The sequence below is a fragment of the Bidens hawaiensis genome, unplaced genomic scaffold, assembly GCF_021521415.1.
Source record: "Bidens hawaiensis isolate Kalapana, Puna unplaced genomic scaffold, B.hawaiensis_p1.1 tig00055756_1, whole genome shotgun sequence".
Classification (NCBI taxonomy): domain Eukaryota; kingdom Viridiplantae; phylum Streptophyta; class Magnoliopsida; order Asterales; family Asteraceae; genus Bidens; species Bidens hawaiensis.
The window spans coordinates 85,694-103,423 of NW_027506343.1; the positions used below are offsets into that span (position 1 = coordinate 85,694).

General features: G+C 31.6%; 1 protein-coding gene across 1 annotated transcript; it reads left to right on the forward strand.

The window, feature by feature from the left end:
- The first annotated feature begins 651 nt into the window (after nucleotides 1–651).
- Nucleotides 652–16,790, forward strand: LOC143617585 (trimethyltridecatetraene synthase-like). Its single transcript, XM_077090099.1, has 4 exons — nucleotides 652–696; nucleotides 1,406–1,983; nucleotides 2,916–3,249; nucleotides 16,161–16,790. The coding sequence occupies exons 1-4, from the start codon at nucleotides 652–654 to the stop codon at nucleotides 16,788–16,790; spliced, it is 1,587 nt and encodes a 528-aa protein (XP_076946214.1).
- Nucleotides 16,791–17,730: the final 940 nt, after the last annotated feature.

Consider the following 17,730-nt stretch of genomic DNA (forward strand, 5'->3'; position numbering starts at 1 on the left):
AATGTTTTCCAACTTTGCAACAGATATTCCAGACGACTAGCATCTAGACTGTAAGAATTATTATTGCGTTGATCGATACCAAGCTCAACACGTTGAGAATTGCATAGCCACATACTATCGATGAAAAGGAAACAATCAGAAAAGGAACACGGGACATAATACAAGTAGTCCATGACGTAGCAAAAATCACATCATAATATGTAGTGGGACTGGTATAGTCATCCCCAATTAATTTGTTAGATTGTGATTTAGTTTTGTTAAAACTTGAATATTGAACAACTTAAAGAATTTATAATGTTTGTTTTTCTCGTTTCGAATGATATCGTATTTTGTGTGTTTTATAATGATATTGTTTGTATTATGTTCCCCGTCTCGACTCGACCCAAACAATGACTGACCTGGAAAATTTGCACACCATAAAAATGGTACCTCGTTGACTAAAAATCACGGGTCCGCTATTGTATATATGTGGTGATGGTTCAAACGAAAGCTACATTAAAGGTTGAGTACAATATTTGTTCACTACTTAACCTCGTTGACTAAAAATCATGGGTCCATTATTTGTCTCAATACAAAACTCGAGATAGCTCCTTTGTGAAAATGTCTACAATCTGCTAACCAAAACGACACGTAGGACATGAACTTGAACCCATGACACCTTTTCCTGAACAAATGGATGTTGGGCTCTATGCCTCTGTATATGTGCTTGGTACACTTGTGTTGAACGGAATTTTTCATAAGCAGATAATACTCATATTATCATAGTTGATACTTGATAATTGCACGAGTTGATAGATGATAGATATCTAATACGGAATTACCTAACCAACATATTCCGGCCACCAAATTGACCACTCTATCGTATTCAGCTTTGGCACCCGATCATAAAATACATGAACTTAGATTAGCATATTTTTTTTACTCTAATTAATTACAAATTAATGAGTTTTCATACCAACTAATTTTATGACAAAAGTCGGTTTTTGTATCATATTACTTGGGTAAAATAATAAATATATGTAATATTATGATTAACAAAATCATTTATTTAATTTTTTAGCCCTTCTTTTATATGATACTTTAATTTATATAAATTATTTTCCTAACAAAGTATTCGTTTTTGTAATTAGCTAATTAAAAATTTATAAAAAAGTTCATTTGGTTTACAAAGTAACTTGATTATGAAAAATAAATTGAAAAATGATGATAATGCAAAAATGCAAAAACTAAAAAAAAAATGTTTGTATAAATAAACATAAAATGAGTGTGTCTAATTTCTTAAATATTACTCCAATAGTGATATAATAATAGGTTTAATCTTGTTTATTTATGTCTCCTATATCCACCTAACACTATAACACTTGCACTATAAATAACAACTATATCATGTCTATATTTTCATAAGAATAACACCTCACTTCCTTCAACTTATTATTACACCATAGCATGGCTAGTCACCATGGCTCTCCTCCTCTTATCCCTCCGTCTCCGCGGCCACCGCCACCTCAGCCGCCCTCCCGGCCCTAAACCCTGGCCGATAATCGGAAACCTCAACCTCATTGGCCCCCTCCCCCACCGTTCCATCCACAAACTCTCCCAAAAATACGGCGAAATCATGCAACACAAATTCGGGTCAGATTATGTTGTCTTCGCTTCATCCGTCGAAATGGCTAAGGTGTTCCTTAAAACACAAGATATTAACTTTGCATGCAGACCGAAAACCGCGGCTGGGAAGTACACAACGTATAATTATTCGGATATGACGTGGTCTTCATATGGACCGTATTGGAGGCAAGCACGTAAAATGTGTCGAATGGTGTTGTTTGATGTAAAACGTATCGATTCGTATGAATATATACGAGTGGAGGAGACGAATTCGATGCTGAAATCGATATTCGAATCAGCGGGTAAAGAGATTAGATTGAAGGATATGTTATCGACTGTGAGTTTGAATGTTATTAGTAGGATGGTTTTGGGAAAAAGGTATTTATTTATTTATTTATTTATTTTCTTTAGAATAAATAAATTTGAGAAAATGATCAAAATGGCATAGTTGACCAATGGTGGGCAAATAAAGCGGTTAACCGAACCGACTCGAAAACCCAACCGAAATCTAACCGGTTTGAAACCGATTATGTGGAAACCGGTTTGGAACCGATTGAAATCGTCGGTTTGGAACCGGTTTGTAATATTCTCCATCAAAACTGGTTCCAAACTGATTAACCGAACCGAAACCGGTCAAAACCCGAACCGAAACCGATCATAACATGGTAAGATATCGGTTTCAACTCGAACCGAAACCGATCATAAATTGGTTTTGACTTTTATTAACCAAACCGAACTGGTTTTAACCCAAACCGATTTGTGCACCTCTATAGTTGACCAACCATGTTCCTTAATTAACCCCTCAATTTTACAAATACCCATAATGGCACTTCCAAAAACGGTCGGACTAACAGTTTTGTTCTGTCGTCCAACGGTTTATGGAGCCAACATTATCTTGGCACGTGTCCTCAAAACAATAAGATATGTCATCATACTAATGTATTATGTTGGCCGACTAATTTAATCTGTCGTTCGACTAATCTATTCCGTCGGCCCTTTGTTTTAATAATAAATCATTTTCTGAAATACCGACCGAATAGATCTGTTGGCGGACAGAATAGATCAATCGGCCACATGATATATCAATAAGACGGCATATCTTGTTGGTTCTATAAATCCTCATACGGCAGAACTAAATGGTCGGTCAGACTGTTCTCAGAATAGCCATTTTGTGTATTTATAGAACTGAGTGGCTATAAGGAATGTCGTTGGTAAGATTGGCCATTTTGGTCGTTTTCGCTTAAACTTTTTATCCATTTATTCATTAAATATCGTAGCAAAATTAAGTCGTTTAAAAATTGCATTTACAGCTGTTTGGACGAGACAAAGGACTCGGTGGTGAGTCGGGACGAGTTTAAGAAGATGGTGGACGAGTTGTTTTTGTTGAACGGCGTGTTAAATATCGGGGATTCTATACCATGGATGGATTTTATGGACTTGCAAGGGTATGTGAAGAGGATGAAGGTGCTAAGCAAGAAGTTTGATAGGTTTTTGGAGCATGTGTTGGATGAGCATAATGAACGCCGGACCGCGGCCGGTGAGGGGTTTGTGGCGACGGACATGGTGGATTTGTTGTTGCAAGTTGCTGATGATCCGACTCTTGATGTTAAGATTGAGAGACATGGGGTTAAAGCTTTTACTCAGGTTTGTATTTTACTAGTTTATTTTTTGGTTTTTATTGGTCTAGGTTACATGAATATATTTATAACAAATGCATAACAAGTCACGTTAAAATTATATAATATAATAATAAAATAACAATACTCGATATTTGAAATATGATTGTGATCTATTCTAAATAGCATTATTATATGCAGAGAAAATATAGAATACTATAATTGCTTAACTTATATTATGTACAAAAATACTTACATTTCATGAAGTCGATCCTCGAAATCACATCACAAGATCTCCAAATCATCAATACATATCCAATTGATTATTGGTTCCCCGAAATAAACTGTTTTGGATCGTTAATCGATCAATTTTTTTACTTTCTTCACGAAAACTGTTTTGAGCGGTTTAGTTTTTGTCTGAGCGTTTTAGTATTTTTGCCTTTGTGGTTTTTTGTTTTTGCCTTTAAGCGTGTCGCATACCTAGGGTTGTTCACGAGTCGAGCCCGAGTCGAGCCAGGGGTTTCGAACTCGGGCTCGAAATTAAACGGGGCAACTCAACTAAGGCTCTAGCTCGATTTTGAAGTTAAACGAGATTAAGATCGAGCCGAGCCATGATCGAGCCGAGCTTAGGTCGGCTTTGGCTCGATAACAAAAATGAGCGCTCATGATGTTTCAAATTAAGTTTTTTTTTAGTTAGTTTTATTCGAGCTTTTATCAAGCGAGCCACGAACCCGAGCCTCGAGCTTTTTTAACAGCCCTACGCGTACCTATCGTACGTTAAGTAATTATTGTACGGTAACCTCACCTATTATATATAATATTCACTGAAAGTCGGGACCGAGTTAAGCGGGTGCTCAAATTTAGACAAAGAAAACATTTAACATGTTGAAATAAAAAATCATGCAAACATGAATAAAAAAACGTAATTAAAAATATTTAAACTATGTGGTGAAACACGAGGACTGCAGAATTAAGTGATAACAATGGTGACAACTGACAACAACCACACAACGATAGAGCTGACTGCTGAGGTAGTTACAAGAAGTAAAAATAAAGTGATATTGAAAAATTGATTTTAAATAGCTTTATATTTGACATTAATTTCTTTTTTTTTTAAGTTCATACATAATGGTTATTTCCGTTACATCATCATCACCCTTTTTAATAAAATACATTGTATTGAATAATGTTTTTTTAATAATTACCTTTTAAAATTGTACATGGACTTTATTGTAAAAACACATGATATTTCGGTAAGTTCCTCCTAAAGGGTTCTAAATTTAATGGCTTGAAGCCGTTATTTTATGAATATTTAGCAATCTATAATGATAAAACAACTAGGTTATTGACCCGTGGACACCATGGGTGGAAAAATATAAACTTTTTAACATGAACCGGTAATATTAAATTGGAAAACATAAGTTTATACATACATGTTGAGAGGATAAAATAATACACAATGGTTAATAATGTGAGTAACAAAATAAAAACTTTACTAAACATAACTTCAAAAGCAAAATAAACTGCATTTTACAATCATTCTATAGATTATAAATAACAATTGAGCAAATTACCTAAATAGCCCATTTCATAAAAGAGAAAACATCAAATAGCATGTGAGATTTGAAATTCCCAAAATAGCCCTTCAAATCTCACGTACACGTGAGTTTGTGAGATTCCCCGTGACTTTTCGTGGACGAATCAGATTCTGCCAAGTGTGTTCCACTCCCACCTACCCCGATATTTTTCATCCCAAATTTGTCGGAAACGTAACTTTTGACACCAAATATAACTTGAAAAAAAACAATTGTAACGTGATGTTTCAAGTTGTTTTTATCGGCAACGTGAGTTTTCAAATAAGATGGATTTGAAAGGTTTTTGAAATTCATCTCCTTAGATGAATTTCGTTTTTTTGAAAAAAAGACAATCATCTTCATCATCTTCTTCATCTTCTTCATATTCATCTTCATCATCTTCATCATATTCATCTTCATCACATTTATTAGTAATAATCCCACCACCTCCTCCAACAATATAACACCACCTTCTACACCATCCACCCACCAACACCAACACCAACATCCTTATTATCATCATCATCCATCCAAGATCGAATTTTGGGTCGGAAGAGGTCGAGGCGGCGGCTGAAGGGAGCGGTGGGGATGACAGTGAACTCTTGAACCATCTGGCGGAAGTTGGTGGTGTCGGTAGTGAGGACGGTGGTGGGTGCACGACGAAAAGCTCGGGTACGTTTCTTGGGGTTCTTGGTTAATCCAATATGATGATCGGATCCACGAGTTTTAGTAGTATGGTTTTGGTGGGTGAAGGTGGTTGGTATGGTTTGGGTCTAGGTGGGGTCTTGGATGGATGATGATGATAATAAGGATGTTGGTGTTGGTGTTGGTGGGTGGAGGGTGTAGAATGTGGTGTTATATGGTTGGTGGAGGTGGTGAGATTATTATTAATAAATGTGATGAAGATGAATATGATGAAAATGAAGATGATGAAGAAGATTGTCTTTTTCAAAAAAACGAAATTCATTTGAAATTCATCTAAGGAGATGAATTTCAAAAACCTTTCAAATCCATCTTATTTGAAAACTCACGTTGCCGATAAAAACAGCTTGAAACATCGCGTTACAGTTGGTTTTTTTCAGGTTATATTTGGTGTCAACAGTTACGTTTCCGACAGATTTGGGATGAAAAATGTCGGGGTAGGTGGGAGTGGAACACACTTGGCAGAATCTGATTCGTCTACGAAAAGTCACAGAGAATCTCACAAACTCACGTGTACGTGAGATTTGAAGGGCTATTTTGGGAATTTCAAATCTCACGTACTATTTGATGTTTTCTCTCTCATGAAATGGGCTATTTTGGTAATTTGCTCATAACAATTTCATATATTACTAAAGAGTTCTTTATAAACAACATTTGTAGTTTTATTTAATTAGCATTTTCACAACGTCTCTACTCTTCACTCGTGATAAAGCAACATATAGTTGACCATGCATAAACACCGGTGCTCGTAGGTATATGCCAACTTTTACTAGTGATTGGCCTTGACTTTTGTTAATGGTCATTGCAAAATAAATCGAAACAGGAAAAAAAATGACTCCTCTAATGATCTTTTGAGAAACTCATATGAATCCTGCAAAAAATGATACGATATTTTATATATATGAAATCAAACAAATACATACATTATGATGAAGAATTCTTTATAGCTTTTTCCATTGTTAGCCTCAAAGTGCACTAAAAATAATTACATGGTTAGGTTCATCCTGTATTACCTAGACAATCCTTCCTGGCTATTTATAAATCCCTTGGCGTCACCCTTATAATAAATATATATTATTAAAGGGAAAAGGTCAAACAATAATAATATAATTTAAGTTTAAATAATAATATCAAGAGAGAAATAAACAAACATTTCACCATCAAACCAAGCAACTAAGAAACACGAAACCATAATCCGTTTAAACAAACTTATTCAAACACTGAATCGAATTCAATTTTTTTTTCTAGAATGGGAAAAAACCAAAACTGAACCCTAGAATCAGTTAACCCTAACTCATTTTAACCCATCGCCCACCCTCAACCGACCCTCCCGTTTTGCCAGCCTTACTTTAGACCCATTTGATGTAATGCAACTTGTCATTCCAATATAATCCACCAAAACTAAATAAAAACTTACAGACTCACAATTTGATTTCGATACCTTGTCTTAAAAAAAATATGCATTGTACATGGTGACATCTTTGTTGCTTCCGCTTAACTACTTGCACAAGTTATCGAGACATTAGGTAAATTGACACCTATAATGCACAAAAATTATCTTCAATGATGTGAAATTGAATCTGCGATATGAACTTGTAAGTTACATTGTTAGCAAAAAAATCCTATATACCTTCACGTATAAACCAACTCAAGTTGCAAATTCTGTTATCCTGCAAAAAATAAAAACTACCCAAGTGGTATGAAGTGTTAAAACCACATAATGTTCGAAAAAAATACAATTTATATATATTAAAAGAAATCACATTCAATCAATCCAGTAATGTTAGATTCCAAGTTGCAATTTCACTATATAAATTAAAAATATTCATTTTATATGAAAAAATATCTAACTTGTAGCAATTTCATAGGGAAGAAGCCAATCACAATTAGTCGATTAAACCCTAGACCCTAAATCATCTAAAACCGACAATCCATTTTATAACTCCTCCATATTATAGCAATATCCAACTTCTCCATATTATAACTCTAAATTATTTAAAACCTACTGTTGATTAAACACAAATCTATGAAGATATTGATTATTCTACAAAAGAATAAATGTATATCGTTTAGATATGATAATACCTGAAATATGGGTGAGATTTCACATCCAATCAAAACACAAAAAGAATGAATATATATAGCATTAGATGTAGAAAATCCGTGATGATTGAATGGTGGAAGACGACGGAGTATATCAGACGAAATAGAGAATGAGCAGTTAAGGTTTTGTGTAAATTAATTTTGAAATTGCTCTTTCAATTGAAACGGGTGAAGAGAGTGTATATCACTTTCAACATTGTAATTTTTTTTGATTTATTATAATATATAGAAATTCTATGGATGAATGATATTTTTGAAAAATAGTCAATTGAACCAATAGAAATGTATTAATAGTCTAAGTAGATGGGTTCCTAATTAATTGAATTTGTTTTTGAATTATACAATTGGAAATAAATTTTAAAAAATGGTTGTTATATATGGAAGCAATATGGTTGGACCAATAAGAAGATATCATGTGTCAATAACTCTATTGGTTTAATAGCATATATGTTATTAATCCATTTACTACACGGACAGTAATATAATAATCATGAATTAAACACAAACACACATATATTTATATTCAAAGAAATGTAACGGATTGTTTTACATAAATTGGTCGGAATAAATTGTTTTACCATAGTAGAAAAGTTATGTCATGAATTGTGCGATGCAGCCTAACCATAAACATGATCAGTTCAAGTGTTCATAAAATTATTAACGTATCAAACATAGACCAAGCTAAACAAAAGTAAACATTAAACCAATGTCTCATACAAAATAAAAGAATTAACAAGCCATCATTTTTATGTTTTTGTTATGATCACTCAATAAACTAAAAGAGTAAGAATTCAAATTTGTTTACATGTACGATTTACCAAATCATTACTAAAATTCACCATTATATAACAATACTGAAGTGAAAATAAAAAACCCAGTCTATACGTAACAACCCATACCGCAACCTGGAAGAATAAACAAAGCAAACAAACATTATTTACATGACAAAATTTGCAAAGTAATTATTTAAAAAGGAAAAAAAAATGAATAAATGTTACTCACTAACTACTTATCTTTAAATAAATATGAATTAAGAATAACAACTTGAATACCTATTTAAAGGAAACGTCAAAACCTAATGAAATATAATTAATACAAAATAAGTATTTGATTTTAATAAATAAGGAAATCATATTAGTTGTTTAGAAAATTGTTTGAATAAAAAATGGTAACAATTTTGTGTTAAGAATTATAGAAATGTAAAGAGTCTAATTTTCAAAAAAATAATTTTTTCTAAAATCATTTTAAGAAAGTTCAAACATACATCTTGAAAGTAAGCATTTTGAATATAACAATGTAGGGTATGTTTTGCAATTGTTTTAGTAAACAATAGAGAATGCAAAACTTGAATATTAACCATTAATTTTAGGTTTTGTATCATGAGATGATGGTTTCTTTTTGACATTTAAGAATATGAATAAAAGATAATCCAAAACAAAACAATATGAAAATAAAGTTGACTAATATGAATGAAAAAACTTATTAACAGTTTCAAAATGATTCGAAAAGACTTAAATTTAAACGGATTTACATATTCACGTATATAGAAAGTCTAATTTTTTTATAAAAGAAAATATTATATAATTAAAGTATCATTTAAGCTATAATTATTGGTCAAAATCAAATGCAAAAACTTAAATTCAAAGAGCTTCACATATATAGAAAGTATAACTATTGTTAAATCAATAATTATTGGTCAACATAATACAATTTATTATTGAAATTAAAGTTTAAATATATGAGAATGTTGTAAACCCATTGCCATATGGGCTAGTACTTCCCACTGTAGCCACAATTACAAGTCCTAAATTATATACAGTTGCAAGAATATCTAAAATAAATAACAATGATTAAATGAACTAATAAAATGGTTTTGTTCATAATAATAAAACTTACACTGATAAAACTTTATCAACGTTTCATATCATCTTAGTTCTCAACAAACTATTTAGCTTACTCTGTGTGTATATATTTTCATATTTATAAAATAACTAAATTCCATTTTATTGCACATTGAATTTTTTACTTTTAAAAATTAATAATTAATTGAATTGTTTTATGATTTTTCGATTTCTCAAGGTCAAATTATGTAAATACATTAAAATAGAGTATTTTGTCTGAACATGTTCATTTTGGTCAATATTATCAAAGTATTTTGGTAGAGAATTTAATACTTTTAGCATGGCTGAGTAAGCTTGAACTCAATCATTCATTTCACAAACAATAAACGTGCACTCAGTCATTAAGTTCACAAACAATACCAAAGAGGAATAAAATTGTACCTTGCGGGAACGATAAGCTTGCAAAAAACAAATATAATCAACACAAAGAATAGTTTTAACACCCTTGTAAATAAATTCTAAAACCTTAAAAATCAAAAATTTAGATTGAGAATATCAATAAACGAATAAAAATCGAACATTACCATGATGATCAAACAGATAAAAATCGAACCTTACCATGATGATCAAACAGTGAATACAAAGATCGGAATCAAAATGTATGAAACACAATCAACCGATTAAAGCCGCAAATAAATAAAAACTTAGATTAACAAATAACATAGACAGTATTCACAAACCTAATACCTTAGGGAGAACAACGACTAAGAATCAATTGGATTTTGAGCGACCATACTAAAATTAGGATTAACTTTACTTGAGAGAGATGATTGGTGAGTTATATATATGTCCTTGAAGAATTGAAACTGAAACATCCCAATTGATGTGACCATTAAATCATTTGACTACCAAGTAAAATAGTTGGCAAAATAAATAGTGGTCAAACTTCTTTAAAAGATATTCTCATATTAAACTATTTCCTTAAATCAAGATATCCTTAATGGTCATAATTTAAATATTTAAAACTTTCTATTTTGGTAATTTAATATTTATTTATTCTGGTAATCATAAATTAAAATTTGTTTTTGAATTATTTTATTTGGAAGAAAATCAAAGAAGAGGTAGTTATATATGGAAGTAATAGGGTTAGACCAATTAAATGTTTTAACACGGGTCTACACCCAAAAGTAACAAATTTCAGCCCATACAAGTGACCTTCAAATTCGTAGGAATTTGAGAGATGCGTCTCGGCTGTGAAACAAAGTTTGTGTGGGCAATCAATTTATTTGTAAGTACACATATTTGCACCGAGTGAGGCCTTCCGAACAATCAAAGATTTAATTCTCTGCAAGCCAAGCATCATGTTTGGGAATGCAAGGCTTCCTTACATAGGCTTGCATTCTGTTGCCCTGCCACATTATTATTAAGATTAGTAAATAGTTGTATGAATAATATAGTAAATTAATGAATGTGTTAACAATACAATTTCGTCTTGAACAATTATTTCGATGGACCAATCTTGCCCGGGCTTTGAGTTGTCCTTCAGCCGCCAAAGTTTCAAAATACGGACCTTTAGGATACACTCACTGTTAAGAACATCGAGTTGGTTCAACATGGTGATATTTGTTGGCTCCATCTTGCTAGTGGTGAAAATTTTTAAAAAAACACAAAAAACTTAAAATTAAATAACAATAACACTTTTAAGCCTCAAAATGAAATAAGAAAATAGAAGATATATAAACAACAAAAACTAAAAACCTTGGCACAAAGCTAATCGTTTTTACTAAAGAAGCTTTGATGGTGTAAGAATTAGCCTTTCAAATGTTCATATTTATACGAAATGAATTAGGGTAGACTAAATTATAGAAGGAATGTATAAATTTAATTGATTAGAAACATAAATTTAGGAAATTTCAAAAATTTTCAAAAAAGTTATTATAGTAAGAAAGAATAGAATTGATATCTAATTAATGGATTTTCAAATAATATGCAATGTTACATAATTAGATTAGAAATACAAATAATATATTTCCAAATTTTTGAATTTTATGTAATGGTAATTCTGTAAAATGCAATGTTACATCATGTAAACATGTAAGTTACTAATTGTATTATTATTTACAATAATATAATTAATCATCAATTAGAACACCATATAGTATGTATTGTAATTCATATAAGGTGTGAAAATAAAAAGTTACTAATTTTGTTATATATATGTAACTCAATTGTTAATTAGTATATCGTAATTCTAAGTCAATGTTTACAATAATAAGTGAATGGGTGAACGGGTCAACAATGCATTTGTAAATCAATTGTTACTGTTAAACAATAATAAGTCAATGAATTTTTATTTTAATTGTTAAAACTTAATGACTTTAATTAAGTCACTGGGTCAATGGGTCAACTAACGTAATTATAGTAAAACTTAATGATGTTAATTAATTAAAATTTACATTCAAATTTAGACCATAATTTATATAATAATTAATTCAAATAGGAAGGGGGAATATCAAATTTACAAATTTATAAATCCGTAATTACACCATTTCCTTAATAAAATGGGTCATCCTTTCCTAATTTTCTTAATTTCCTTACGAATTTGATAAATTTAATTTAACTACTATAATATTTTAACAGAATTATAATATTTTAAATCGGTAATCTCTCTATATTATATATATATATATATATATTATTCGTAATCTCTATATTAAATCGGTAATCTCTTCTATTGATGAAATAACAAATAATTAATTAAAATACATTATATATAAAATTAACACATGTGGTGAATGAAATCAACCAAAAAATAACAAAGGTGGTGAATGAAATCAACCAAAAATAATAAAATATTCAAAAAGAAATTTTTGAATATTTCGTATTCAAACTATAGCTACGATTTTGAATATTACATTAATTAGCATATTCAAAATGAAAAATTAAAGATTAAAGGAAAGAGGAAGATAATACTTTAATAGCATTAATGAATCTTATTTTAATATATTATTGATTTATTTTATTAACTTGAAAATTAGAGAAGGCATTGATATACATGGAAAGTATGAGAATCAACCAATAGGAAGGAGGAATATGGACTTAAAGCTTATTGCTTTAATAGTATAGTTAGATTTTGATTTTATATATTTTTAATTTAACATCATAAAATTGATTCTTGATCTTGAACTCAAGTTAAGAAGAAGAAGCCAGAGGGTAGTCAACTTCTAGAGTTTTTTTTTTCGAACTGTGAACTTTTATAAACAGCCAAACAAACACCTACAAAGCCACCTCCACAACTCGGAAAGAAGCCACCAAAAAAGAAAGCAAAAAGGGAAAACTACATGAACGAGAATTTACACAAATTCGACCAATCTATACTTCTACTTTTTGACCTATGTTTGAACCAAAAAAAAAAACAAAAGACTTGATGTCCGCAATTATTTCTTCAATCTTCACATCTTTATCTTCAAAAACTTTCTTGTTCCTAGCCTTTCAAATTGTCCAACAAGCAATGATAATAATCCCATGAAGCACCTCCTTCTTGTTTGCCCCAATATAATTGACTTTATGAAGTTCCAACAAATCCCTAACCGAGAAACCAAAGATATGAGGAACTTCACACCAACGACTGATGTGCTCCCACACCACCGCTGCCACCGTACAACCGGTATAAATATGATTGTCCGATTCAATGCTTGAATCACACAAAATGCAGCTGTTGTTCAAGACTGGGATGTTCCTTTTTTCAAGGACGTCCTTCGTGGGAATTATATTCATTTCTACTCTCCAACCATGAATATTGCACTTCGCCGGGACCCACTTACTCCATCTCATAACATAGTTGTTGCTATAATCTTTGTTATATACTAAAGATCTTTTGACCGAACTCACCCTGAAAGAATCTTCCTTATCTCCCATTCCTTATCTCCCAGTCACAACCAACAATCCGAGCCTCCTTTCCAAACTGCCGAAACGTCTAGAGTTAGAATTAAGATTTAAAGTCAACTAGTGAAGTTAAAATAAATGAAAAATAGAGCTTATGCTTTATTTTCTTATTATTATTGTAATGAAAGAATCACGCATACTGATTGAAATCTTTTAGATTACTATTATTATTATCTTTTTGTTGAAATCTTATAGATTATTAATATTAATTTATTATTATTATTATTATTTGTTGAAGTCTTATACATTACTAAATACAATAGCTGGTTAATCATTTTCCATCTACTTTTCACCCATTTGTATTGCTGTTTAGGTTTGAATATGAAACCTCCCTTTAAAAAAACATATGACTCTATTAACTAAGTTTGTCTCACGTAGCAATAGAAAAGTTAAATGAAAACATTTTTTTTAATGAATCATTTATTCTTTCTTTTAGTTTTAATAATAAATGTTAATTAAAAGAATATAATCCTAAACTCTTGATTTTGAGCTCAAATTCATTGTCACGGTGAGTTTGGACGTCTACGTGTCAGTTTTTCAATTGGTCTTGAATCTCACCGTGAAGGTGAAATTGAAACAGGTCATTTTGGGAATTTTTCAAAATAGAGAAAGGGGAAAAAGGGGGGGGGGGGTTGGTTGGATTCTCGCTCCTTTCTTAGGTCACTAATTAATTAAGTTTTTTCACTAATGATTTTCAACCAAGTAGTTGATGTGAGTTACTCAAATACTTTAATTTAATAAGAGAATGGTCTTGAGTTTAAGTCTATTTGTGACATAATTATTTAAGGTTTCAGGTTAGATCAGAGAGTTTTCACATATATATTGAGTTTCTTCTAAGGATGAAATGAAGATGACCGGGTGAGTCAATATCCCGTTAGTGATTCAAATGAGCGTTTCAAAATAAAAAAATAAAAGTTTTTCTTCGTTAAGTTAAATTTTCTCATTTTCTAATTTTTTTATTCTCTCCTTCAATCTCCCATAAAAAATTCCAGATTACGAAATCTATGACCACATGTGCATGTTAACTGCACATGAACATACAATAAAATATAATCCTGAATAACCGGAAATAGGAAATACTTAAAACACAATGCAAAACACGCACAATCAAATTGCATAAAATATACGAGCACGCGAAACAAGGATATACGTGGTTTGGTCTAGATGACCTATGTGAACATGCTATAACTATGAATTTATATATACATAGACTAGTCCGGGGTTTACATCTTGCAGAACAGAAAAACATAAAACCAGGGCCGGTGGTCGACGACCCCCGGCCCGACACTCTGCTAGGCCCGATTTTTTTAGGTTATATATATTTTTATGAATAACAATACGTATATTTAATGTTTAAACTCAGTTACATAACAACTAGTTACTCTAGTGACAAAGGGGTATGACTCTCAATCAAAAAGTTGTGGGTTCTAGTCTTATCTGAGACATGTTTATGCTTAATTTTTTTTTCATAACCCAAATCAAAACCAAATAAGCCTATTAAAAAATTGTATTATTTAAACCCAGCAAACTACTCATTTTATTTAAGGCCTCAAAAAATTTTCGTCTTTGGCCCAATTTTTTTTTTCACTTTTCGGAGCCGACCCTGCATAAAACGAGCTTTTATATAGGATACCACATACCAGGTTCGGCTCGCCAGTTGGCTTCAACTAAAGAAAGAAAATGATCAAGAATGGGCAAAAAGACCCCCACCAAACATACATATGCTCCTGAAAGCTAATATAACTACCATCTAAAGTGTATAACAAAATACCAATCAATAGAGGTGCATAAGAATTAAGAAACAAACCAACGGTTTGCATATATGCATGAATAAACATAAACACATCACAGTATGACACGCAACAATTACTAGGGCCGTCACTTTTAACCGAAACTGACCAAAAAAACTCGTACCCGAAACAAAGTAATTCGGGTTGGTTATTAGGTCTGATTTATGGGTTTCAGGTCAACCCGAATATTTTAAAAACCCAATATGTTTTTAGCTATATAAGGTTAAGCCTTAGCCACTAAAGTTATCAAAATCTGTCTCTAATCGATTATTGTTATCATTCCACTTATTATGGAACGACTGTTTATTGTTACAAAATGTTGCCCGTTTATGACTAGTAGCAACCGTAATCGAACAATCAAATCGTGCCTAATTGAAAACGGTTATGGTTTACGTTTGTTTAACTCTTCTTTTGAATTTTTATTAGGTTATGTTGGTTTATCATTTGGTTATATACATTATGAGCAAAGAAAAATATGTTTTTAACTTTAGCATTGCAGTTTTTTTTTTCTAAGATACGAAACCCGATTAACCCAACCCGAAAAAACTGAGCTGAAGTACCCGAACCCGAAAAACCCGTGAGCGATTTGGGTTGGGTTTCGGGTCAAGATTTAAAACTTTAAAACCCGAAGAACCCGACACAAAAAAACCTGAAACCCGAAGAACACACCCTTAACAAGTACCGTACATACAAAGTAGTAACGTTAATGTTTTTCAATGAATCTGTTTATAAATAATGTATCCCATTCCCATGAAGTGTTAAGTCTAATTAAAGTCGTAAATTATAGGATGGTCCCTGAGTAATAATGTTAATGAATGCCTTTACATATAAAGTTGAAGTTGTTTCTTAAATGTTAGGCTTAACTAAAAATCACATTAAAATTACAAGGGTTTTATTACATGTTCGACTTTCGGATTGTTGGTGACATTAGTTTTTGGTAGTCTTGCTCTATTGCTGACAATTTCAATCTTGCACTTGTCGTAGGACTTGCTTGCTGGTGGAACCGAGAGCTCTGCTTCTTTAGTCGAATGGGCAATCTCAGAAATGTTAAAGAAACCGGATATCTTTCGAAAGGCAACCGAGGAACTTGATCGGGTTATAGGCAAGAATCAATGGGTTCAAGAAAAGGACATGCCTAACTTACCTTACATCAAGGCAATTGCTATAGAAACAATGAGATTGCATCCCGTGGCACCAATGTTGGCCCCGAGAAGAGTTCGTGAGGATTGTAAAGTAGCCGGTTACGACATAACTGAAGATACCCGCTTGTTTGTTAATGTTTGGACAATCGGGAGAGACCCTAAGTTGTGGGATAACCCTGAAGACTTTTGTCCGGAAAGATTTATGGGAAAGGAAGTTGATATCAAGGGTCATGACTTTAGGTTGTTGCCATTTGGTGCTGGAAGAAGGATGTGTCCTGGGTACAACCTAGGAATTAAAGTTGTCGAAGGAACACTCGCTAACTTACTTCACGGGTTTATCTGGAAACTACCAAATACAATGACCAAGGATGATTTAAACATGGAGGAGATATTCGGACTCTCGACTCCAAAGAAAATTCCACTTCTCGCCATGGCTCAACCAAGGCTTCCACTTGAAATGTATCGTCTCTAATATGTTTTTGTGTGTTATAATTATGATGTGAATGTTCTAAATATTATAATAATATAAGGCGTGTCACAAGAAAAGTATACCATAATGTGTGTATAAAAGCAATGTTCAAAAACATAACTAGCAATTCTTGCATTATATAATTAAAGTAAAAACCAAATTTCAACACATCACAAATTAAACCCTCTAATCATACATGACTTTATGTGTTTCATCGAGCTGAATTGTGGAGGAAATAGCGGCTCAACCATTTTAAAGGTCCATAGCAAAGTAAAAGCCCAAGGTCCTTTATCAAATTGGGTCGATTCAAAATGGACCAGATCAAAGAAAACAACACATTACAATTAATAGGTTGATTCAAACTTTTTGAAGACCTAAGGCAAATAAACATTTGGGGTTTTTTTTAATTTCATTACCACAAATTCACGGCTCTTTTTTATTATATATATCTTTTAAATGACGAGATTCACACTTTGTTTTTGATAGATTTTATTCTCAAAATGAAATGAAACAAATGAAAGTTAAGCTACATGCCTTGAAAGGTAAAAGGCAAATACTACAAAAATCCAAAATATTTTCTGCTTTATAGTAAAAATCATTTGGCAACTTTTTTTTACACAAAACAATAATATACTTTCTTTTATCATAAAAGCCTTTAAATAGTATTTGACACATTAAAGGCAACACACTTTGTGTTTTATCATAAAAATATATTGACAAGTTAAATTACAATAAAAAATCTCTTAAATATTGATTGGATTAAATCATAAAAACATTATTTGGCAAATTACATATAGACCATTTATATATAAATTTTAATGATTTTAAATTTATACAAATTAGTTTATACATTCTTAGTTTTCTATTTTGATTTAAGTTACCCATACTCATATATTAAAAACCTTTCTTTTAAAAGCATTATTTTAGTAAAAGTACATTAGCA